Source organism: Theropithecus gelada, chromosome X, assembly GCF_003255815.1.
Source record: "Theropithecus gelada isolate Dixy chromosome X, Tgel_1.0, whole genome shotgun sequence".
Taxonomy (NCBI): Eukaryota; Metazoa; Chordata; class Mammalia; order Primates; family Cercopithecidae; genus Theropithecus; species Theropithecus gelada.
Window position 1 is genome coordinate 133,417,241 of NC_037689.1, and position 26,667 is coordinate 133,443,907.

A 26,667-nucleotide genomic window follows, 5' to 3' on the forward strand; every position below is an offset into this window, starting at 1 on the left:
GAAAATATCAATATGATTTTAGATTTGGACAAAATGATACAAAAGCTTATCTAAAAAAAAAAAATGCAAGAATAACTAGAAAAAAATCCTAAAGAATGAGGTATGGATTAGCAATACCCAAGACGAAAATGTGTAACAGAAAATGTGTAACAATTGAAAATAATTAAAAGACTGGTATTTTTTGCAACAGACTACAGAGCCCAGAAGCATATCTAACCAAACATATGGAAATTTCATGTATGAATGAGGATGATGGTTTTTCTAATCAGTGTGGAAAAAGTTAATAAATGGAGTTAGAATAGATTGCTATTCGAAAGAAAAATGTTGAATTCTCTCCTCACTCCTACTACCTAGATAAATTCCAAATGAATCAAATATTTAAAAGTTGAAAAAAAAACCTTTAAAGTATTGGAAAAATACATTAAATTTATTCTTAAATGCAAAGGTGGCCTTTCTAAGCAAGGCAAAATCTCAGAAGCCGTAAAGACTTAAGTTTAACTACATAAATAAAACTTAGCAAAATATTATTAAACATGACAATGGACCAATTTTCTTAGCTTACAAAAAACTCATACAAATCAATAAAACACATATCACCTAATAGAAAACAGAACATGACTACACATTTCACAGGAAATCTCAGTAATCAATAAACAGGAAAATGTGTTCCATCTCCTTCATTAAAATATATTAGACCTTCATTAAAATGCATTAGAACTTCATTAAAATGCAAGATACCATTTATTCACTTTCACGTGATCAGACTTCAAAAGTTTAGTACCCAGTATTGGCATGGTTTGGTAAATAATCATTCTCATACATTATATGTGGAAGCATACTGGGCAAAGATTTCTAGAGGACAATTTGGCAGTAACTACTGAACTGAAAATAAAAAATGCCCTCTGATCCAGCAACTCTATTGCTAGGAACCCTGTAGAATATAAATTCATTATATGTACAAGTATATTCACCACAATGTGATTTAATAAAATATTGGAAACAACCTAAAGAGCCTATCAATGTTTAAACATTTGTAATACATTCAAACATTAGAATACCACACAGCTACTAAAAATAATGAAGTATTTCTATATATACTGATACAGAAAGATCTCATAAAACACAGGTAGCAAAAAAAAAAGCAAGGTACAGAAGAGTATATATAGTCTGATTCCATTAATGTGAAATTTTTTAAACTACAAATTTGCTGATAAAAAATAAAAAATTGTTTTCCTGTGAGAACATACGAGACACTTGAAACTGGTTACTTTTGGAGAGAAGTATTAGGGTAGGAGGGAAGAGGCCAAGATTTTATATCTTTCTGTACCATCAGATCTTTTTGCCATGTGCATATATTCTCTTTCTTGCCCCCACTCCCCTTTCTAAGAACACTTGATTAGCAGGTTATTTTGAGATATTCCTAGGTAGGTTTGAATACCGGTGGTGTTATTTTTCAAAATACTGTAGATAAGTGCCAACTTTTGCAATTTAGAACTTCCCCTTGGATTTTCATTAAACTTTATATTTGCTCCCTTGATGCTTTAATCATAACAATTTCCTATTAAGTATAAAGTGACATTTTTAATGGGAGTTTGACTTTATAACAAATTTGTGATGGAATCATTAGACATTGCTGCTCAAGAACCCAGTTTTACACCCCAAGGGGCATTTGATGATTTATAAACATCATCAAGATTATATATTCTATTTTGACTATTTAAAACATAAAACTGCAGTAAGATTTTACATGTACAATTAAATTATCCATTGAATTTAGTAAAACAGCATCACAGTAGAAAAATACAGTCATAAAATTAGCTCTTACATTTTTCTGGGGACAGAAAAGTAGAAGAAACAAGATTAAAAGTCAAAAAAAAAAAAAAAAAAAAACCCAAAAAACACCACCAAAAACAGGGTGAGACAATCATTCATTTATTGGACAGGGCAAGGTCATTTAAAGATTGGAAACATATCCCAAAAACATGTGTTTAGTTTGGTGTTACAGGCATTGATGCTCACAACAAACATTACTCAATACTTCATGTAAACAGGCCACATACAACCAGGAAGATGCTGTCAAGCCACTGAGAAGCCACAATGCTTAGAAAACAATCATTAGGGAGTTACAGAGAATAATCGTCTCCAATTCATTGATATGCATATTCTGCGGCTGCACAGTATTTGGCTGGTTCCCTGGTTATTGAGTCGTTCTGTATTTTAAAGAGCCTTGATTGGTACACACTTCTGAATATCACTGACATCAGTCAAATAAAAGCTTAACTAGCTGACATCATATTTTTGAACTACCCTAGGCAATAACTGACTGTCTCATAGTACTGTAAATAAAATTCTGTACTTAGTACATTTAGCAGTGTTACAACGCATCCAAATCACCTTTAAGTCCTATGGTACATACTTGAAGAGACAGCAGAAACTCACTGGAGTAAATGAAAAAAGAAATTTGGGGAGCTCACCTGGCCTGAGGTATACAAGCTGCTAGCAAAGATAGACACACTTGAAAAACACTTTGTCAATTATTTGCCAAGCCATTTGGCCTGATTTTTAGCAGGACTCTTCCCGACTGAGGAGGCAAAGATTTCAACATCCATTCTAGAGACTAGCCACAATATTTTAAGTAGTTATACATCATAAATGCTTGGTTATGAGGAAAAACTATTCGGCGTAAGATTCACGGAGAAAAACCTGTTAGGTATCTGGCCCTCCTGCCTGAAATCTATTGATTTTACCAACCACTCCCTTTCACAGCAGTAAGAGTTCTCAAGATGAGAAGAATTTTCTCACTCCAAATAGAAAACGACATTTGGGAATCCAGTCCCAAAAGACCAAATATTGTAGAATTCCATTTATATGAAACGATCAGAATAGGCAAATCTACAGAGAGAGATACAGATTAGTGGTCGCCAGGGGCTGGGGGTGGGTGGACACTGGGAGAAAATGAGAGGTGACTGCTCAAGGGTACAGGGTTTCTTTTTGGGGTAACAAAATGTTCTAAAATTGACTGTGGTCACAGTTACACCACTTTGTGAATACACTAAAAACCACTGAATTGTACCCTTAAAATGGGTGAATTGTAAGGTATGTGAATTATATCTCAATAATGTTACAAACACATTAAGAAAGGAAGACATACCTCAAAGAGAAGGAAATAAGAGGCTCTTCCAAACCAAATCATACTAGAAGAAAACAGTAGCCAAGTCTGATGGAAGGAGCTTGTTTCTTGCATGCTATTTTATCATCATCACTTTAACCCCTGACTTCACATTTTTAATTCATTTCCAAATTATTTTAGGTTATCAGCAGATTTCTAACTTTGTTCTCATTAGAGAGCAGAGTCAGTGTTCCACAGACAAACTGGGTTGGCGTTAACAAACCAAAACTAAACAACAGCAATAAAAACCCAATGAAAAAATAATCTCGTGCTTTGGGGCTATGTGTTACCAGTCAGAAGAGAAGAGCTGATGTTCATTTCTAATGGAAAATAAAATGCCTACAAGTACAATGGCATCTTATGACTCGTGCCTAAAGCACATTTCCTTTTCAAACCTGCATACAGTTATTCCCTTTACACCTATACAATTCAACAAAAGCAATGTTTTTATACCTGTACAATCCAACAAAAGCAACGTTCTCTACAAAGAACGTTGAGCTTCCTACAGCTCTCTAGCTCAAAGAGCTAGCCAATTTCCTTAAAAGTAAAATTACTGTTTCTAAAAATATCAACTGTGTATCCTCATCCTCACTTTCAGCAACATACAGTGAAGATGGAAAACTTGAAGCCTCTATAAATCAGAAACTATAAAACAATTTCTTAAATGACCTGATTTTTCTAAAAACCTTAAAAACATTAGTTCCAAATATTGAGAATATATTTGGCCCTATTCCTTTGAACTCTGTCTTTAGATTAATGACGAGTTTCCTTTATTTCACTTATTCACTAGTTTAGTATGAAATAAACAAGAGTTTGAATCAGTTAAAACTGGCTAATGACAATTTTCCTCAACGATTTTTCTTCTGCATAGGCAAGATAATGAAATCACAAAAGGTCTTCAACTAGTCTTCAACTATTCTTACACTATATAATCAATTAGGGAAATTTTTACAGACAAATTAAGAGAACACAAGCAGTTTTACAGCAAGTTGAGCTTGTTAAATATATTTGTTCTGACAAAGAATTTCTGACACAAAAATTGCTCACTGCACACAGAATCTCAGAGAAATGATGAAACAAGACAGCCGATGGTAGAAGGTATATGGGAGCAGGGTAGGGTGAAAAGTCACAAATAAATTAAAAACTGGCAAGTACTTCTGAAGCAGAGCCACTTTTTAGGGGACACAAGAAAAACTGTTAAATCACCATTTTGGTCTCATTAGGGAAGTCCATTTGTTAAGAATTGAAGACCATTTTACCATAATTCACGCTGCAAAATGCAGCAGTCACACAGTATTTCCAAAAGGATTCCAAAAACTGTAGTGCAAAAGAAATCTAAAAAAATAAATAATCACAAAAACCACCAACATTTTTCAAGGAAATGTGTTCAAAACCGTGGCTTTTACAAAAGATGTGGATTTGATTTAAATGAAAAAAACATTCCTATATGAAATACCAAAGACTTATTTCACATATAACTTACACTGCATTAATGATTGGATTAACAGTATATAAATGAGGGCCATGGTTTTTTCTAAAGTAGGTCTGAAAGATCAATATAAATACTAATGGGGGCAGGGAGGAGTGTTTTATACCCCAAACTCCAATATTCCAGCTCTGTGTCCTGTCCTATTATTATAATTTGTAAAAATCTTAACGACGCAGCGATTCGAGTTTTCGTAACTTCAATGATGTGTTAGAGGACAATGCATCTTGGTTTGAAGAATTTGTTGTATCCGAAGGCCGGAAAAGTACTCGACCACGATGATTAAATACATAAAAGGATGGGTGATTCCTTAACGTATCAAATGTCCTTAAAAGAAAAAAAAGCATCAATTTTAGATAAACCTTTATAAAACCCTACTTGAAAATAAGTAGGCTTCTAATGAATTATCAATTTACTATGGGTTATATTTTTTAACAACTATTAACACATGAAATCAGACTGTAAATAATAATCATACTGTATCTCTTTTCCTATATAAAGAAAATAAGAAACCTGAAAAAGCAGCATAAAGCTCTCAAATTTCTTCTTTTCTAAAAAAATAGAGATAGGGTCTCATTCTGTTGCCCAGGCTGGAGTGCAATAGCGCAATCATAGCTCACTGCAGCCTCAAACTCCTGGACTCAAGCGACCCTCTCATCTCAGCCCCCCCAAGTGCTGGCACTACAGCTGCACACCACCACACATGGCTATTTTTTTTTTTTTTTTTTTTTTTTTTGAGACGGAGTCTCGCTCTGTCGCCCAGGCTGGAGTGCAGTGGCCGGATCTCAGCTCACTGCAAGCTCCGCCTCCCCGGTTCACGCCATTCTCCTGCCTCAGCCTCCCGAGTAGCTGGGACTACAGGCGCCCGCCACCTCGCCCGGCTAGTTTTTTGTAGTTTTTTAGTAGAGACGGGGTTTCACCGTGTTAGCCAGGATGGTCTCGATCTCCTGACCTCGTGATCCGCCTGTCTCGGCCTCCCAAAGTGCTGGGATTACAGGCTTGAGCGACCGCGCCCAGCATGGCTATTTTTTTATTATTATTTTTTGTAGAGACAGGGTCTCCCAATGTTGCCCAGGTGGTCTCAGACTCCTGGGCTCAAGCAATTCTCCTACCTCAGCCTCTCAAAGAGCTGAGATTACAGGTGTGAGCCACCATGCCTGGCTTCTAATACATTTTTTAAATTCAGCCATTCCTTCCAGAATGCCTATGAATAACAACACAAATACTAGCTCAACTATTAATCTCCCCTGTAAATCTAACAGTAACCCATGCCGAACAGTCTTTTTAAAAAAGCAGCACATAGATTACAGCTTTGATTATTCTCATTTGGCCCTCATTATTCAAGCTATATGATCGTTTCACAGATCTGTTTTCCAAGAATCTTTCAAGTACAACAAAAAACTCCTTTTGGCCCTCTGTACCTACTATTGTCCAAACACATATTTTTCCACCACCTACTTAATGACATTGTTTTACTTCTTTCTTTCCTGGTCCCTTGCCTGTGATTCTTGGTAGACTCTTTGTAAGAGCAAGCAGTGATGACAGTAAAGTATCCTTTCTACTTTTCCAGGGAGAGACATGTAGTCTAAAAGAGTTCAAATACTTTGGTCTGTGGCCTTTACGGTTTTTGTTTTTCAACATTATTTTCCTGGAAAGGATAGGAGAACTCTTCCTTTGATAAGAACTCAAATCTCAAGTCAGCCCACCTAAACATCCAAGCATATCCCCATACAAAAAAGGAGGCCTGATATGTAACTCCTTAAAATGTACATATTGGGCGGGGCACGGTGGCTCACACCTGTAATCCCAGAACTTTGGGAACCCAAGGCGGGTGGATCACTTGAGGTCAGGAGTTCGAGACCATCCTGGCCAACATGGTGAAATCCCGTCTCTACTAAAAATACAAAAATTAGTCGGGTGTGGTGGTAGGTGCCTGTAATCCCAGCTACTCAGCAGGCTGAGGCAGGAGAATCACTTGAACTTAGGAGGCAGAGGTTGCAGTGAGCCAAGATCATGCCACTGCACTCCAGCCTGGTTGATAGAGACTCTGTCCCCATAAATAAATAAAAATAAATAATAAAATGTACATAATGAACTAAAAGTAAAAGGGGGATATGACTTTCCTCTAACACATAAATGTTTACTGTGACTCCTTCTAACAAAATATTGTAAAGGGGTATCATGTCCAGGATCAAGGAGGTGAGTAAAGTCCAGAGATAGAATCGAACAAACCTAAAGGGTGATTTTAGGAAAGTAAAAATATGAAAAATAAAAGCAAACACCGTTCATGAAAATAGCTTAGAAGTATTCCAGGAGAAAAAGGAAAGCAGAATAACAAATATACTTTTAATCCAGTAGTAGAAAAGGGCCTGGAAGCAGAGCTTATCTCACAGACTAGGTTCAAGTGAGAGAGGAAACCGAAAACCACTTATTCTCCCAAAGACTAAGCTGAGACAAGAGGATAGAAAGAGGATGGTAGGAAGAGAGGGATGGAAGGAGAGAGGAAGGGAGGGGGGAAGGAAGGGAGGGGGGAAAGAAGGGAGGGGGGAAGGGAGGAAGGTTAAAAATTCTGAGGCATTATTTTTCTATATATTTTCATCCATCTGTCCATACAACCAACCAATAATTTTAAGCAACGTATTTTTTTGATTCTACTGTGAATAATATGGCATTCATCTTCCATTTTTCTTACAGTATCAAATACCGCCTCAATGTTTTTACCTCATTATTCACACAAACTACATAATCAAAATGTAGAAACAAAACCAACTTTTATGTACCAGAAAACGTACTTTTAAAAATTATGTGAATACAGCAAACCTCTATGAAATGCGATGCCTATGAAAAGAGAAAGACTTACTTATTTTTCAGTTCTGAAGTGGCATCCATGTCTTTAAATTCCCCTGCAATATGAACTATACCATAACAGGTAACTGCAAAGGCCAGAAGTGTCTGAAGCACTATCTGTGAGTATAAAGATTGAGATTACTAAATAACACAAACATTATTATAAACATTTACAATTTCCTCTTTACCTCTTTATCGCCTCTAACAGGTAGTCCTCTCAGGGCCACCATCAGGGAGACAATGCTCACTTGAAATGATTGGGATTCAGATGCAATACAATCTATAAATTCTGTGGCTTGGCTGCAAAAATACCTCTGATGCTTCAATAAATAAATCTAGTGACATGTTCAAATAAGCAAAATCACTGAGTACTGAATGGTACTGAGCCACTTAGAACTCAATGATCAAATATTACCTGCTTCCAAGAGCAACTAAGAATTTTTAAGGTATTATTGTTTTTGTTTTTCGCTTTTTGTTTTTGAGACGGAGTTTCTCTCTTGTTATCCAGGCTGGAGTCCAATGACGCTATCTCGGCTCACTGCAAACTCCACCTCCCAGGTTCAAGCAATTCTCCTGTCTCAGCCTCTTGAATAGATTACTGGCATGTGCCACCATGCCCGGCTAATTTTGTATTTTTAGTAGAGACGGGGTTTCTCCATGTTGGTCAGGCTGGTCTTGAACTCCCGACCTCAGATGATCTGCTCGCCACAGCTTCCCAAAGTGCTGGGATTACAGGCGTGAGCCACCATGCCCAGCCAGTATTATTGTTACATATCATAGAGTGCAGAAAGCATATGTACACAGTATAAAGCAATTAAAAGAACATGTACCCACCACCCAGTTTAAGAAACAGATCATTCCTAGTACCTTTCAAATCCCACATTCCTAGTACCTTTCAAATCCCACATGTCCCTCTCAGATTATATCCTTTACCTTCCCTCTCAAAGTTAACTATTGTCCTGAATTGTATATTACTCAGTTTCTTGCTTTTCTTGATAATTTTACCAGCTATTAAATATATATGAATCTCTAAAACATATATGCCTTACTTTTGCCCATACTGAACTTTATTCAAATGGACTCAAATGTATTCTTTTGTGTCTAGCTTTCCTCGCTCAACATTACGTCATTGTGTGTGTGTGTGTGTGTGTGTGTGTGTGTGTGTTTTATTTTTCTTTTTCTGAGATGGAATCTTGCTCTGTCACCCAGGCTGTAGTGCAGTGGTGCAATCTCAGCTCACTGCAACCTCGGCCTCCCAGGTTCAAGCGATTCTCATGCCTCAGCCCCCCAAGTAGCTAGGATTACAGGTGCCCGCCACTGCACCCGGCCAATTTTTGCATTTTTAGTAGAGATGGGGTTTCACCATGTTGGCCAGGCTGGTTTCAAACTCTGACCTCAGGTGATCCGCCCATCTCAGCCTCCCAAATTGCTGGGATTACACGCATGAGCCCCCGCGCTTGGCCAGTTTTCGCTGTGCTTTGTATTTCATGATATGAAAAATACCACCATTTATCCATTCTGCTGTTGCTGTTGGATATGTGGGTTGTTTCCTGTTACTTTCACAATCAACATGAATATTCATATGCATGTCTCTCAGTTCACACATGGAAATACTGAGTGTAGAGTATGCACACGTTCAATTTTATTGGGTAATACCAACTGCTTTCCAAAGAGGTTGAGCAAGCAAAACCGCGGAATGTTTTAACCAACATGGGATTACAGGCATGTTCAGATTATAGAAAAAAGTTCTTTAAAATAGACATAAATGTGTGTGTGTGTGTGTGTGTATCCACCACAAAAAAAAAGAAAAAAGGTGATAGGAGGAGTTAATAGCCTCATCAATCATATCTTTAATTACAGACAAATAAAGTCAAAATTAGCCACAATCTATTTTCCTGTTTAAATTAAAATCTAACATCATATACAATACCAATTTACATTCCCACCACCAGTCTACCAAGAACACTTGGCTTTTGTTTTTGTTTTTGAGATGGAGTCTCACTCTGTCGCCCAGGTTGGAGTGCAGTGGCATGATCTTGGCTCACTGCAACCTCTGCCTCCCGGGTTCAAATGATACTCCTGCCTCAGTCTCCTGAGTATCTGGGATTACAGGCACCCACCACCACACCCAGCTAATTTTTTGTGTTTTTAGTAGAGACGGGGTTTCACCGTGTTAGCCAGGATGGCCTTGATCTCCTAACCTCGTGATCTGCCTGCCTCGGCCTCCCAAAGTGCTGGGATTACAGGTGTGAGCCACCATGCCTGGCCAGAAGACTTGTTTTATACAATGCAGTCACAGGCACTTTTAACAAGAATCTATATGATCTGTCATGAAAATAAGACTGAAGTTGTTATGTAATAAAAAAGTTAATTATAAAACTATGCATATATACACATGTATAGCTTTTTAAAGAAAAAATAATGTGTGTTTGGATTAGGTAAAACTACACATACATAATGTTTGTGTATAGGAACAAGACTGAACTACTGCTATACTCCAAACTGTTGGGAGTAGAAGTGGAACTGCCAAGGAATGGGGTCAGTTTTTCTGTTGTTGGGTGTTCTGATAATTGTGTAGGGTCAGTTTTAGTTTTTACTGTTTGACTCTGTTACAAAGAACTTACTACTTGTGTAATTTCAAGTCTAGTAAAGATAAAAATTGTGAGTGATGCTGGAATACTTACCATTTTAGTTTAAAAAACACTTTCCTGGCCAGGCGCTGTGGCTCACACCTGTAATCCCAGCACTTTGGGAGGCTGAGGGGGGTGGATCACCTGAGGTCAGGAGTTCAAGACTAGCCTGGCCAACATGGAGAAACCCTGTCTCTACTAAAAATATAAAAAAATTAGCCGGGCATGGTGGTGGGTGCCTGTAATCCCAGCAACTTGGGAGGCTGAGGCAGGAGAATTGCTTGAACCTGGGAGGCAGAGGTTGCAATGAGCCCAGATCACGTCACTGCACTCCGGCCTGCGCAACAAGAGCAAAACACTGTCTCAAAAAAAGAAAAAAAAAAAAAAAAACCACTTTCATTTTACCACCTATGTATGTCCCTAAACAATGTATTGTTGGCTTTATTTCCTTTACATAAAAAAGAACTTTTCTAAGCAATAAAGCTAAATAATCAACTTTTTAAGTCCATCCCATACTATGGACAGAGCATCTTCTACAAAGACTATTTCGACTACAGCTCTGGAAACCAAACAGAGAAAGCTTTCCAAATCTTTGAGCTTTGTGAGTGATGAAAAGTGGAGATCAGAGGCCGGGCGTGGTGGTTCATGCCTGTAATCCCAGCACTTTGGGAGGCCGAGGCGGGCAGATCGCAAGGTCAGGAGATCGAGACCATCCTGGCTAACACGGTGAAACCCTGTCTCTACTAAAAATACAAAAAATTAGCCAGGCACAGTGGCGGGCGCCTGTAGTCCCAGCTACTCAGGAGGCTGTGGCAGGAAAATGGCGTGAACCTGGGAGGTGGAGTGTGCAGTGAGCCAAGATCACACCACTGCACTCCAGCCTGGGCAACTGAGTGAGACTCCATCTCAAAAAAAAAAAAAAAAAAAAAAAAAAAAGTGGAGATCAGATGCTATTTCATGTCTGGAAAATTTTAAGAGTATAAAAACCAGTAAAAAAAATTATTATGAGCTATGTGGCTAATTTTAAACATACATGTAATGGAATATAAATGACCAACTTACGTCTATTGGCAGTGATTCATCTTCTTTTTCTGTTAATCGCATATAAGAACGATCTATAAACCAGAAGCATACCATTAAGGAAATTGCAGCTCATTTTTCTTTCTTAAAATGAAGCAAATCAATATACCAAAGAAGTGGCTAACTTATATGCTACATAAAGTAATGCTAATCCTGGATTCCTCAAAACCTTCTATCTTCTAAGGCAGTCAGCCTATCTTAGTTAACTATTTTATTTTCATCATGACCTGCTTTGTCACCTTATAAAATGGGTAAGAGTGACAAGTGAGCAAGTATGAGGCAGAAATACCTCAGTATAATTTTTCTTTCATTATTATAGAAATACTAGAAACTTCTAAAAACTGTTACACTAACTCGTCAAAGAAATCACAATTATTTAAAAAGTAAAGTCTACAGAAAATCTCAACTCTGAAATAGCACCACCACTGTATGGACAAAATAATACTGGTATGGAAATGGTTCTCCTGAGAGGATACGCCGGGGCAGTGGTGGAACAGGAATTCCATGAAATCAATTTCTGCCTCTACTAGTTAATTATAATTCTGCTGCTGCTGCCTTAACCTCAGGAGACAGCAAGGGATAAAAGAAAAGGATCAGGATTTGGAAACTGGTAAGCCTAAATCAGTGCCAGCTCTTCAATTTACTATAATTTCATTTAATTAAAGAAGCCCTCAATGATCATAATACATATCTCAAGCTCAGAGTGTTAAAATGGGGGGTGTCTTAGAATCAAAGAAATACAGTATCTATTTTTTTTCATTACCTGAATTTCCACAACGGTAAAATGAGAATAATGTGAGGTGAGGATTAAACAAGATACAGTAAATGACTGGTGCCCTATTACAACAAAGTTCATTACAGCAAAGATGAGCATGCCGCAGCGCCACATTGTGCTATCTGCTGCCACAGTCTGACATGACACACTTAAGTCTTAAAGGTATATATTACTCTCTCCCTGAGCATTATATATAAAGAGGTCTCACTGCAGTGGCAAATCCACAAGGCATTCTCATCACCCAAAACATAAAATACAAAAATCTTAATTCTAGATGAACCTAGGGCAATCCCTATGTAATAGTACTTTGGACTAAATAAACTGTTTTTGAGTGCATGTGTATTGACTCTTAAAGAAGAATGTGTTTAGATACATTTCTTTAGTTTTAACCTATAGGTCTGTCATGAAGACAAGTGTAAAAGAAACATCAAACCAATACCAAAAATCGATTTTGACTAAACTCCTATCTGGTTCAATTCCTAGCTAGCTTGCTAGTTTGCATGAAGCCTCGTCTGCTTCTAACACTACCTTTAACCAGGAATTTCCTCATCTGTAAAATGAAGGGGTTGGACTTCAGTAAACTCCAAGGGCACTTCTCGCCCTACAATCTTATAATTCTACAGTTAAAACTTACTGTAGAAAATGACACAGTACTCCAGTGCATCCTAATCTCCTCTAGGACAGTGTTTCTCAAACTAATGTGCATACAAATCACCTGGGGATCTTATTAAAACCCAGATTCTGATTGAACAGAATTCTGATTCTGTTAAAACCCAGATTCTGATTGAACAGCGTCTTCTAACTACCTGCCAGGTGATGCTCATGATGCTGGTCTGTTGATCACACTGTAAGCAGAAAGGATCTAGGATACTTTCCTTAACCTCCCAGTTCCCCCAAAATATGACTGTCCCTGCTTCCACGCATCCTTATATACTTTTAGCATATCACTTTACTGTAATTACTTCTCGATCCAGTTGCTTTCCTCTAGACTTTGAACTGGCTCAGGGCATCACTGTATCTCTAGCACCTAACCACAGCGCAATTTCAACCAGCGACCCAAAACTGAATTTCATAACGCAGTGTAGCACAAATCTTTTGCCCAAGGTCACACAGATGTAGAGGTAATGCAAGTTTTTAACAACCAGCCCTTTAGACTCCCAGTCCAGTGCTCTTTCTCCTGTACCACAGTGCCTCCCTGAGGCAATCGGTCACTTAACTACTCAGTCTCTGCCTGGACAGCCCAAGAGTGCCCAAGATGTTGTCCACTTGGTTGTCGTGGGATCATGAGCATCCAAAGTTCTCAATCTCACAACTGTGCCTGATCTGCCCCATGCTGGATCTGATATCACTTGTCCTGGATTCCTGGAGACTCCTATTCTGAATCCTCTCCCAGACACCTCCTTCCAACCTTCCTCCAATTTCAGATGCCACACTATCTTCAAATTCAAACTCCGAACCTTCCACTGGGAACTCCTGCACTGATTTTCTTAGTCACACCAAACTGTAAGGTCTCAAAGGACCATTAATCGGACACTCGGTCCGATGGTCCCTTAGAAGTGCGCCCACACACCGCCCCTAGGGTTTCACACCGAAGCGGTCCCCGTGCCCCAGGCACTTACGCTGCGCCGCGGAAAAGGCGGCGTGGGCTAGGGCAAAGAGACCGATGCCCACCAGCCCCTTCCACAGCGACGGCGCCATGATGCCGAAGGAGCAGCAGCCCAGCAAAAGAAGCGAAGGGCGGCGGAGCTGTTTCTTCTTCCACCGGCGGGTGTCCGCGCGCCGCAGAAAGATGACGTCACTGAAGTCCTGAGCGCGAAGTGTCTCAGTGGTGGAAAAGGCAGAGGGCCGTGAGAAAACGGAAACAGGAATGCCGGGAAGAAGGAGAAAGCTACACGGAAAAAGGTCCGCGAGAACCCACGAACCTGCGCTATGGAGGCCCTCTCTGGGAGGGGCGGAGCTCAACGGAGTCGTAAACGAAGAGGCAAAAGCCGGAGCAATGGGGAAGCGAAGAGGAAGGGCGCCGGCAAATAAGCGCGGGCCGCGAGAGGGGGGCGGGGCCAGTGGCGCGAATAGGGTGGGGCGAGGGACGGGGGCCTGCGTAGAGAACGGGTGGGGGCGAGGAGCGGGGTGGGGAAGACGGGCGGGGCCTGCGGGAGGGTGGGTGTAGCCGGGGGCGGGGCCAGTGGGTGGGTGGGGGTAGCCAAGTGGCGAGGCCTGCGGGGAGGATGGGTGGGGCCGGGGGGCGAGGGAGGGGGATGGGCCGAGGGAGGGGGATGGGCCGAGGGCGGGGCCTACGGGAGGATGGGTGGGCGGAGGGGCGGGGAGTAGCTGGGGCGGACGGGGGCAGGAGGTAGGGGTCAAAGGGGCGGGGAGGAGGTGGGGCCGAGGGGCGGGGCTGGGGGCGTTGGGGAAAGGCGGTAGGTGCTGGATACAGACCCCGGACAGTTGTGTTTTGTGGGTTGGTTGGTTTTGGGTTTTCTTCAAACTGTGCCTTTTGTTTTCTGTAGGCCTTTCCTGTGCTTCAACTCTCTGGGAACTGGCACTGCGGAAGGAGGCAAGGGTGTTAAAACGAGGAGGCAGTGTCAAGGACAAAATCCCAGGATTTAGAGCCCCAAACACTTGGCCCGCAGGAAGTGCTCAGTAAACCCTTTTAAGGTCCTGGAGGAAGATTCGCGCAAAAAAGAGGTGTAGCTTGCGGGGAGTGTTTTGTCATGAAAAGAACCAGCTTACATTAAGGAAGAAATGAAAGAGGAAATTTTAAAATGCTAATAATGCGGTCGTCTTGTCTCTAACTCTGATCCGGGTAAAATGTATACTCCTCTATCCATTTTTCTTTGTCTTCATCTCCTAAAATGTAGACATTTAATAGTGAGCTTCTCCCCTTGACCTCATCACTCTGCTGTCCCCTGGCGAGTTCACCCATTCATTCCCACCGCTTCAGCCAGCAAAGGTATTACAGTGATTCCAAAACGACATCTCTATCACAAATATCTCTCCTTAGCTCCAGGGCTGCATTTCTGACTACCTGCTAGGCATTTATTTCCTGTGGCACTTCAAACGTAATATGGGCAAAATGGAATTCATCTTTTTTTTCCAAATTCTGCACCAGTTCCTCCAGTGACCCCTGACTGAGTGGTAAAGCTTTGTAAACTGCATATCACAAGGTAAACACAAAGTATGATCACCATTCTTTTCCTTTAACCCAATCAGAGTGCTACGTTTTAGTTGCATCAATTTGCTTTTGCTCAAAGATGCCTCCAATCCTGATCACCCCTTTTAAATGTGCAAAATTCCTATTCCTGATCCCCTTACTCTGTTCTACCTTTTATATCACTTTCTAACACTATACTATATAATTTACCTGTTTATTGTGTTCGTTGTGTTACTGTTTACTGCCTTTCTCCACTGGAATGTAAGCTCTGAGAGGACAGAGATTTCTCTGTACCTAAAACTTTGACTGTCATATGGTAAGCATTCAATAAATGCTTGTTGAATGACAAATGAATGAATTGTGGAAAAGAAGTGGGAGAGTATCCCTATTTGAAAGGATCTCTACAGAGAGTCCTTCCAATCTTTTGAATTGGGCTCAAAAATCCCTATAGACTTGCATGTACTCTCATATTTTGACAACCTTTTGATGGTAAACATTTTCCGATATGCTTGAGCTTCCTCAAAGCCAGAGAAAACAAATAAGACATCTCATTAGCTGGGCATAGTAGCACATGCTTGTAGTCCTAGCTACTTGGGAAGCTAAGGAAGGAGGATTGTTTGATCCCAGGAGTTCAAGGCTGCAGTGAGCCGTGATTATGCCACTGCACTACAGCCTGAGTGACAGAGCGAGACGCTTTCTCTAACCAAAAAAAAAAAAAAAAAAAAAAAAAAAAGAAGAAGAAGACATCTAAGATGAATCATATTTACTCAACTTTACTTATATAATTTTTGTGCAGGATCTCATTTTCCAAACCTTTAGTCATGGTCATTATTCTTTTCTGGGCCCTCTCCAATTTCTTCACCTCTAAGACAAAATTTTACACAATACTTGATCGATGTCAAGTGCAGTATAATGCATTCCTTACAAATGTAGTTCTATTTATAAACTTCACAATCAGGAAGAACCAGGAGATAATCTCTCTGTAGTTGACAGGAAAGTGCTTCCTTCTCTGCCCCTGGGAGGTAGTAAGATAGAAAAGATAGTTGACCAAAAAACTCTTACAGCTTTGTTTTAGCTAAGATAATAGTCAAATTGAAATTAGCCTTTTCAGATCCCCTATAAAATTACCCCTTCTTCAAGACCAGCCTGGCCAACATGGTGAAACCCCATCTCTATTAAAAATACAAAAAAAGTTAGCCAGGCGTGGTGGTGGGCGCCTGTAATTCCAACTACTCAGGAGGCTGAGGCAGGAGAATCACTTGAACCCACGAGGCAGAGGTTGCAGTGAGCCAAGATCGCACCATTGCACTCCAGCCTGGGCAACAAGAGAGAAACTCCACCTCAAAAAAAAAAAAGAAAAGAAAAAGAAAAAACCATTTTAATATCAATTTATCTGAAGCAGAAAATGATTAAGAGTTTTCTTGTAAGACCTGAGCTATGGTTCTTTTCCTTTAAAAAGATGAGGTTATAGGAAAAAGGAAATTCAATAATGAATCTGGTATTTGTATAAACCACCGACGCCTTATCCTAGTCTTCGGGGAGGTCACCCATGTCTAGATATTGAGTTTTGTTTTCTCTATTGCCCTGTTAAGATGCATTTCTCACGCTCTTCTTTTTTACCTGTTTACCCATATATTGAGTGCAAGAGAAACTAGCCTTGTTTCACGTTTTCTAGTAATACATGGTTAAATTATGTTCAGGGAGTGAGATTTTAATTGTCTTTTCTGTAGATTCCAACCTGAAGGGAAGCCAAGGTATTCATAGTCACAGTTACCAAGGACTCTATCACTGAAACAAGTACCTTGGGTTCACTCATACATGGTTCTTTAAGTTGCAGTTAATCCCAAAGGTGCAAGGTACAGCTAGTGGTAGCACTATTTTCATGAGCTTTTAGAACAAAAGTCAAACCTCATGAGAAAGTGCATTTAAATTCCTAAGTGACCCCAGAAGTGCTGTTTGTTTTTCCAAAGAAAGAACCATTTTCCATATGTACCTTGGATAAATGATGTGGATGTTATTAAAGATGGGGATAATGGTCTCTAAAGCGTTTCCTACTGAGATGTTATTTGTGAAGACTCATCATGTTTCCCAGGGTAGTTCACTGAATAGAGAAAGCACTGCTATCCCAGACTTGTCTTCAGGCTAATTGACTTTATTACATGCCACCCAGCTCCACGAGTATCTTCACACACTACTTATCCACGTCTCCATTTTCCATGCAGATTCTCCCTCTCTCTGGCACGCTCTGTCCTTTCCCACCTGGTTCAAAATTCCACTTTCCTTAGGAATATGCTCCTGACTACTATAGATATTTATGATGTATATATCTATTGTAGGCACTAAACGTTTCTTCGAGCTATTTATATTTTGTACAACCTCTCTGGGTAACACATTCTAGAAGTTTACTACCTGCTGAGTAAACTAGTACTTTCAATATTGAAATCGCATCCTGTTTACTTTTTTCATCTTTACCAAAGTGGTATGAGCTCACTGTAAGAAATTCAAGCAATAAAAAAAGTATTTGTCTTGAAGCATTGAGTGGTACCTTGGTATTTTAAGTTTTGAATCTTAGTAAACAGTACTGTGGTTACATGATTCATATCTTTAAGTTTTGTTTATTTACTGGATGATTTACACTACAGTGGTTAAAAGCATATGCTCTGGAATCCTATTGGGTTTGAATCCTTGCTTTTCCTTTTCTACCTCTGAGAGATCGGAGAAGTTACTTAACTTCACCATGCCCCAGTTTTCTCATCTGTGAAGTGAGGATAATAATAGTGTTTACCTGCCTAGGTTGTTATCAGGATTGAGTGAGATGATACATATAAAGTGATTAGAATAGTCTTACACATAGTAAACACTAAATAAATGTTAGCCATTGTTGTTGTTGCTATTGACTCTTCTAGCTATTTTTCCAAGCTAAAGAGGTTCCTTACCTTTTTAATCTTTCCTAAAACGTCAGTTGCTTCTCCCCTTTGACTATTTTAATTGCTCTTCTCTGGACCATTTCCAGATCTACTAATATTTCTCTTAGGGTTTCATTACCACATCTGCACAAAGTATCCTAGGTTACTTGTATGAGGTTAATATGATTATTCATTTCAAATAGCCTTCCTAGCTGGGCGCGGTGGCTCACGCTTGTAATCCCAGCACTTTGGGAGGCTGAGGCGGGCAGATCACTTGAGGTCAGGAGTTCAAGACCAGCCTAGCCAACATGGTGAAACCCCATCTCTACTAAAAATACAAAAATTAGCCAGGTGTGGTGGTGCATGCCTGTAATCCCAGCTACTTGGGAGGCTGAGGCAGGAGAATCACTTGAACCTGGGAGGTGGAGGTTGCAGTGAGCCAAGATCACACCACCGCACTCCAGCCTGGGCAACAGAGCAAGATTCCATCTCAAAAAAAAAAAAAAAGAAAAAGAAAAAATCAAATAACCTTGCTAATGACACTGCAAATCTTATTTGCTCTTTGAGCACATTGGGTTGGTCTGTTGAGAAAATAAACTGAAACTGATCCAGTAGTCCTGTAGACTGTTCTTTTTGATAAACGTAGAAATTGATCCTTCTGGTCTTAAAACTTGAAACTTACATTTGTTTGATCTGAGTTCCTTTCTCAGGAAAGGACCTTCAGGCCTCTCAAAAAAAAGCATCAAGTAACTGAAATTCACCAGACCACCACAGCAGATACCACCACACCAGATGCCAGACCCCTCATTCATCATGATTGCTTCCTTTCCCCTCACCACTTTTTGTCTTCTTATACATTATTGCATTTCTTCCCTGCTTTGTAAACCCCTAGTTTTAGTCGGTCAGGGAGATGGATTTGAGACTGAGCTCCCATCTTCTCCGCTGCAGCACCCAATTAAAGCTTTCTTCCTTGGCAGTACTCACTGTCTCAGTGATTGGTTTTCTGTGCAGCGAGCAGCAGGGCCTAGATGGGACTCCTGGTATTTCAGTAACAAAACTGAAAACCTCAGCATCCTTATCCTGGGTATATCTGTGACCTATTCTTTGTTCCACACGAATATAGGCATTTTCTATACTACTACCTCAAGTCCAAGTCTCTTTACACCTTCTCTTCTTTGGCGCTGTCACAGCGTCAATATTATGCATATAGCTCAAAAATCCATCGCTGGTCCAGTCTTTACTCCTGAACTGCAGAGCCAAGTTTCTAAGTGCCTATGTTGACATCTGTTCTTGGATATCCTACCAGTTCCTTAAATCCAACCTGTCTATAGCTGAGCTCTACTTTCTGACTCCCACATTAATGCTACTGACAGCCCTCTGTTTTTCAGTTATGCAAGTTCAAACCTTTGGCGTCATCTCTCAGTTCTTCTTCCTCAGGCACTCCCCACTCACCCACCCAATCAATTCCAAGACAGGTTAATCCTACCTCTGCATTGGCTCTTTGCATCTAACTTTCCATATACATTCCTACTGCACCTGCTAAGTTAAGGCCTCACTACTTTTCAGCAAGATGACCTTTCTAACCTCCTAACTGGCCTCCCTAGTACTTATCTTTCCACATTTCTTTTTTTTTTTTTTTTTTTTTATTGAAATGCGGTCTTGCTCTGTTGCCCAGGCTGGAGTGCAGTGGCACGATCTCAGCTCACTGCAACCTCCACCTCCCAGGTCCAAGCGATTCTCCCACCTCAGCCTCCCGAGTAGCTGGAATTACAGGTGCACACCACCACGCCCAGCTAATTTTTGTATTTTTAGTAGAGATGGTGTTTCACCATGTTGCCCAGGCTGGTCTTGAACTCTTGACCTCAAGTGATCTGCCCACCTTAGCCACCCAAAATACTGGGATTACAGGCATGAGTCACTGCACCGGCCTCCACATTTCATTCACCCTCTTTCCTGTTGCCAAATTAATATTGGGGAAGTTTTTGACCAGGAAAATGAATGAGTTAAAATTTTCTGTGGCATAGAGAACTTCCACAATATGACATCAACCTAGTTTTTCAGCCTGTCCCCAATATGTGATTTTTTTTTTTTTTTTTTTTTTTTTTTTAAGGACGGAGTCTCACTCTGTTGCCCAGGCTGCAGTGCAATGGTGCAGTCTCGGCTCACTGCAACCTTGGCCTCCCCGGTTCAAGTGATTCTCCTGCCTCAGCCTCCCGCCAATACATGAATTATTCAATTCAGTGTTTATCAAGCACCTCCAATGAATCAATGACTATGTTGACTAAACTTATCTATGCTGTTCAGTCATCTAGTATTACACTGAGTGAAGCTCTCTTTTCAGTGTATCCTTGAATTGAATCTCTCTACCTGGAAAAATGTAATGTTATCTGCAGATATGAAGACTTCTTTGGCACTTAATTAAATTTAAGAGATATTTATTTATTATTTTTAGAGTCGGGGTCTCACTCTGTTGTCTAGGCTGGAGTGCAGTGGCATGATCATAGGTCACCGTAACCTCGAACTTCTGGGCTCAAGCAATCCTCCCACCTCAGCTTCCGAAATAGTTGGGACCACAGGTGCACACCACCATACCTAGCTAATTTTTAAAATTTTTGTAGAGATGAGTTCTCACTATGTTGCCCAGGCTGGTCTCAAACTTCTGGCCTTAAACAATCCTCCTGCCTCAGCCTCCTAAAGTGCTGGGATTATAGGTGTGAGCCACCATGCTTGGCCTAAGAGACATTTATTGATGCACAGATATGTTTTATTAAGTTTCTGTTTTGGTTAGGCCTTATGCTAGATGCTGTCTGTAAGGAAATAAATGAAGCCTAGTTCCTGCCCTCAAGATGCTCATGACCTGTTGAATGACAAACTTGTCAATCAAACATGACAATACATCATGAGAGCTAGTAGGATAGAGATCTTCCCAGGGGGCCATGGAACCCTTTCTGAAGAGGGGCCCTGTATTAGTCTATTCTCACACTGCTATAACGAACTACCTAAGGACTGGGTAATTTATGAAGAAAAGAGGTTTAATTGACTCACAGTTCTGGAGGCTGTACAGGAAGCATGACTTGGGGAGGGGGATCTCAGGCAACTTGCAATCATGGTGGAAGGCAAAGAGGAAGCAAGGAATGTCTTCTAATGGCAGCAGGAAACAAAGAGCGAGGGAGGAACCGCCACACACTTTTAAACCCTCAGATAGCCTGAGAACGCACTCACTATCACAAGAACAGCATGGGGGAAATTGTCCCCATGATCCAATCGCCTCCCACCAGGTCCCTCCCCCAACACGTGGGGATGACAATTCTACATGAGATTTGGATGGGGAGACAGAGCCTAACCATATCAGGCTCCTAACTCAGCCTGAGGGCATCCTGGAAAATTTGGTGATCTTTAATCTGAGTTTTGTCAGACAAGTAGAACTTAGTTAGGTGAGGGAAAAAGTTGAGGACTATCTAAGCAGAAGGAACACATGGAAAGGCACATAGATGGCAAGAAACCACATGAAGCATTCAAGGAACTAGAAGGAATTCAGAATGGCGGAAGCAAAATATATTTGGGAAATACGGACAGGATATAAGGATGAAGAGGCAGTCTGGAGGCAGGGTGTGTGGGGCATTGGGTGTCAGGCTAAGGAGCCATAGCCAAAAGCAAGGCGGGGGGTATTAGAGGATTTGTGTTCCAGAATCACCCCTCTTATAAAAGTGTAGAGGAATGATTGGCAGAGACTAAAGAAAAGGTCAGCATATCTTTCTGGCAAAAGGCCAGATACTATATATGTAGACTTTGCAGTCCACAGTCTCTTTCGCAACTGCTCAACTCTGCCCTTGTAGCGCTAAAGCAGCCATAGACAATAAGTAAAGGAATGGACATAGCCATGTCTGATAAACCATTATTGAGGAACACAGAAATTTGAATTTCACATCACTTTCACATGTCACAAAATATTCTTTAATTCTTTTTTTCTCAGCCCTTAAAACATGTGAAAAACATTCTTAGTTTCAAGACATACAAAAAGAGGTAGGAGGCTGGATTTGGCCCTCAGACTGTAGTCTGATTTTTGATAATCCCTGGACTATCCCTGCACTCCCTTTGAGAAGCTTATCTCTGAAGAGGAAAGGAGAGATAGTGCAGTAGCCGGAGGGGTGTGGATGAAAAGGTGTTTCTCAGAGGAGACCTGAAAATGTTCATGGAGAGCAGAAAGAAATGATAGAGAAGGAGCCACTGAAGATAGTGGAGGCGGGGGCGGGTTGGTGGGGGGGCGGTGATTGTTGGAGTAGATCTTAGAAGAAGAGGAAAGGAAGTGATGACATGCAGAGTACAGTTTGATCAATTCACTTTTTTTTTTTTTTTTTTTTGAGACAAGGTCTCACTCTGTCACCCAGGCTGGCCCGATCTCAGCTCACTACAACCTCCATCTCCTGGGCTCAAGCCCTCCTCCTTCCTCAACCTCCTCAGTAGCTGGTGCTACAGGCACGCGCGCACCACGCCCAGCTAATTTCTGTGATTTTTGTAGAGACAGGGTTTCGCTATGTTGCTCAGGCTGGTCTTGAACTCCTGGGCTCAAGTGATGCACCTGCCTTGGCCTCCCAAAGTACTGAGATCATAGGCATAAGCCACCATGCCTGGCCAATTAGCTTCTTAAGGGAGAAGGAAACACCTCTTCCACTGTGGCTGAGAGGAGAAAGAAAGGATGGGCACTGCTGGGATATTTAAGTAGATAGCAGGGTAGGATTTTTCCAGAATGCCTTGACTTTCTCAGTGACAAAGGAAGCAAGGCTGGATTCGGGGTGAGTTGTCTATATGAGCAGTGAAGTCACTCAGGATGATGTCAGGCCTGGGGAGTGGGGTGGGAGGAAAGAGGAAGCCTGTGAACCAGATTCCCTAGTACTCAGCGAATGTGTAGGAGTGACCAGGAAGCCAATAAGTGACGACCATGGGGAAGGAGAAGGTGTTAGAGCTTCAGTGGAGGGTGGAGGGGTAATGAGTTTGAAACAATGTGAAACAATGGGAAGTGAGCACAGTGCCAACTCCTTCACGTCACCTGATGCAGGGTCTGAGTTGTGTATACGTGTGTTATGTGTGTAGGACAGTGGGGCTGTTACCAAATGAGAATGAACAACCTCCACTTGCAACAGCGTCTGAGCGTGTGATATCCTGGGAGAGACGTGGGTTCTGGTAATGAAAGGAGATGGAGGGGCCATCCATGCAGTGACTGAGAGGATTGAGTAGTATGTTTACAAGGAAGAACATTCCAGGGAGCACAATGACAAAGATGGAAAGGGAGGGCAGTAGCAAGAGGAGAAACCGGGGTGTAGGCGTCAGAAGTATAAAGCAGTGTTAGATGAAGAAAGAAGTACATTCTGGGGGGAGCGGATGCCACAGGGGGATTGGCTGCCCTGTAGAAGTTATTACCATTTCAAGATTCCTCCTGGAACTCGAATACAAAGAGGTTGCTGAGGGGCATACTAAGTTGCTGGGGCCACATAAACAGAGGTAGAGTCTGGTGCTTGAACACATTTGCTGACTCTGGTCAGGGAAGCAATCTGTGGCTCCTTTTTTTTTCTTCAAGTTCCAAACACTCAGTGAAAAGTGGGTTTGTGCTGGGACAAAACAGCCTTGAAATGAGCAGTTAGGCGTGAAGAAGCAGGTAAGCTCATTTACTAGGTCTTCTGGGGAGGGGATGATGGGGAGACTGGGAAGGATCCTCACCTAGGTTTCTTGCTTCCACAAAGCCCAGCCCTGCGTGAACAGGACAGTGTGGTTCGAGTGGAATCAGAGTATATGGGAACAGGCAGCCATGAGGTTTCTTGGGAAGACACAGACCCAAGTATTAACAGCAGAGAATGGGCACACAGTCACTGGCTCTGATCTGGGACAGTTCCTGACCCGATGGACAGAAAGTGGAATTGGACATCGTTTGAGTGCTTTTTTTGTTTAGCTTATCATCCTGAGAGCTTAGAGAGCCAGTTAGTGAGGATGAATACACAGAGGGACAGCTTGGAGTTGCCTGAGTATTACTTGTTTTAGCAAGGAGGTTATATGGCCATGAGATGGAAAGAAAGATTTGAGAATCATGAGTTCCAGGCAGAATGATAGGAATTGAACTGATAGTGGTACCACTGATGGTATGAAGAATTTGATAAGGAATTTGCACTTGTAGGGGGAACTCATTTCAAATGAGCTCATTTCAAAATATTTTTAGTTTTGAGGGTGGTAGGAGCCTCAACAGGGTATGCTCAGAATCCAACAGGTAGAGGCCTGAAGTTAGGGCAGCAGGCCAGGGCTTGAGACTTGTAGCTCATTCATGTTGAAATCCAAGTCTTGAGAAAACGAAGAGCCCACACAAACTAAGGAGCGATCTGAGAAATATGGAAAAAATAGGAAGTCACTGTTCTCAAAAAACAAAGCTCCAGTATGGAGGCGATAACTGAAAATTCTGGTGAGAGAGGTTGGACAGGCTGAGAACAGAAAGAAAAATACTATCCTGAGGAATACTAAAGAGGAGAGATGAGAGATAGGGGTCAAAGGTGACTTCTGAGCTGGGAACATTTACTTTAAAACAGCAGTTAAAAGGAGCAAGAGGAGAAGGAGAAATCCACCACACTACCCAAGATTTCTTCTTCAGGAGGGAAGTGTTTACGAGCATTGGAAAATCTAAGCACAAACCGACCCAATCTTTGCTGTAAGGTTGATGAGTTTCTGTGTACAGATTCCTATTATGAGAGATGACTTATATCAGATGTTTACATGTAAAGAAAACCGACTACACAGACACACACATAATCCATACCTTCGAGTCGATTGTTTTATGAACTGCTACAGTGCAGTGTGTGTGTGTGTGTGTGTGCGTGTGTGTGTGTGTTTTCCAATGAGGACAATACAAGGAGAATCCGATTTAAATTTAAATTACAGAGATGGAGATTGAGGCTCCTCCCAAGGGGACGACTTATCCTGTTAAGAGACACTGGGGGACGATATTGAGATGGGTTATGAAAGATCGATTCCCCTGAGAGCTCTAAGAATAGGATCAAAGTAGACAGCGCAGTCTGCCTCTGCTTGATTACACTGAGCTGATATTTCTTTAGCCGAAGGCAGTGGGCTAGTTTAGACGGCCTTTCATTCCCCGGCAGCGCCTATGGGTGCGTGTGACCTAGGACAGAGGGGCAAAGGAACCGGGCAGAGCGAGCTTGGGATGCCGCGGCCCCTTTAAGAGCGGCTGCGGCGGCGCGCGCTCCGACGGCTACCCCCGGGCCCCGCCCCTTTCCCGTGAGCCCTCGGGGAGTGGTCCGACCGCGGGCGGCCGCCGGTGAGGTAGGGGCGGGAGGCGGGGGGAGACATGGCTCGGCGCGGCTGGCGGCGGGCACCCCTCCGCCGAGGCGTCGGCGGCGGTCCCCGAGCCCGCAGGCTCATGCGGCCCCTTTGGTTGCTCCTCGCAGTGGGCGTCTTTGACTGGGCAGGGGCTTCGGACGGCGGCGGCGGAGAGGCGAGAGCCATGGACGAGGAGATCGTGTCGGAGAAGCAAGCCGAGGAGAGCCACCGGCAGGACAGCGCCAACCTGCTCATCTTCATCCTGCTGCTCACCCTCACTATTCTCACGATCTGGCTCTTCAAGCACCGCCGGGCCCGCTTCCTGCACGAAACCGGCCTGGCTATGATTTATGGCAAGTGCCTGAACCCTTGTCAGCCCCTTGGCGCTGCCCCTTTCTCTGCCCGCCGGCTGCTTCGCCTCCTCTCCTGGCCCTGCTCGGCCTACGTTCGGCTCCCCTTCCAATTCCTTCCATTTTCTGCCTCGCCTTCCCCCTACCCCGCGTTTCTCTGCCTCACCCCCTTTCCTCTTAAGCCTCGCGCCCCATTTTCTTTGCCTCTCCACACCTTTTTCGCTTCCGACCCCACCCCCTTTTTCCTCCGCACCCCCACCCCCCACCCTTTCCTTGCCTACCAAGCTCGGGACCCGGGGCTGAGGATGGAAAAGGAGTGGGTGCGGTGTCTGGAATTGGGCTGGAGCCTGGGGGAGGGGAGACACCATTGCGATCCATTTCTCTGGGGTGTCAGTTTGTTTAAGGTTCATTGAAACTGCAGTAGTATCTCTACTGCCCAGAATCTGGCGTTCTTCTGGAGCCAGAGTCGACCTTTACTCATCATCTAGCTCCTGCTACGCCCTGTCCTTTCGAGGTTGCAAAGGAAGATCTTATTCCTGTGGAGTCCGAAAAAAAAACCCGAACGTGAAATAGGCTACAGAAGGCTTAGGGCATTTTTAATAACGTTCCATTTATTGTACTATTCCTCTAATATCTGATATGGATACATATGGTTGACCCTTTCAATTCAGGCGAACAAAAGTGAGGACGAGGAAGAGTTAAGGTCCTTCCAGCAGTGTAGTGTACTATACGATGATCAGGACAGTTCAGACAAACAGTAATTACAAACACCACGCATATGCAGTATGGGTGACTTGCTGTTGGCATGAGGTTATTGACCGATTGTAGAATAAATGGCTTCGGTTCTTGTGTCTCAGTCTGCTTTCTGAGGTTTATTTATTTGTTTTTTGGTGACGAGGCGAGAAGGGTAAATCAAAGTGTGGGCTCAGAGGCATTTTGAGCTGTGCTGGGGCCTCAAG

At 42.1% G+C, this 26,667-nt stretch overlaps 2 protein-coding genes across 6 annotated transcripts in view; one reads left to right on the top strand and one right to left on the bottom strand.

Annotated features, from left to right (window-relative positions):
- Nucleotides 1–409: 409 nt before the first annotated feature.
- MMGT1 (membrane magnesium transporter 1) lies at nucleotides 410–14,085 on the bottom strand. The gene is made up of 4 exons (XM_025372971.1): nucleotides 13,607–14,085; nucleotides 11,195–11,247; nucleotides 7,516–7,619; nucleotides 410–4,982 (listed from the first exon to the last, which is right to left on the bottom strand). The coding sequence occupies exons 1-4, from the start codon at nucleotides 13,683–13,685 to the stop codon at nucleotides 4,823–4,825; spliced, it is 396 nt and encodes a 131-aa protein (XP_025228756.1). The 5' UTR covers nucleotides 13,686–14,085; the 3' UTR covers nucleotides 410–4,822.
- Nucleotides 14,086–25,310: 11,225 nt separating this feature from the next.
- Nucleotides 25,311–26,667, top strand: part of SLC9A6 (solute carrier family 9 member A6) — a 62,314-nt gene continuing 60,957 nt past the window's right edge. For 3 of the 5 annotated variants that reach the window (XM_025372948.1, XM_025372949.1, XM_025372947.1), the window contains exon 1: nucleotides 25,311–25,711. In XM_025372948.1, the coding sequence (XP_025228733.1) occupies nucleotides 25,387–25,711 (325 nt within the window). In that variant the 5' untranslated portion in view covers nucleotides 25,311–25,386. The remainder of the gene's footprint in view (nucleotides 25,712–26,667) is intronic. The other 2 variants (XM_025372951.1, XM_025372950.1) reach the window with 2 other exon arrangements.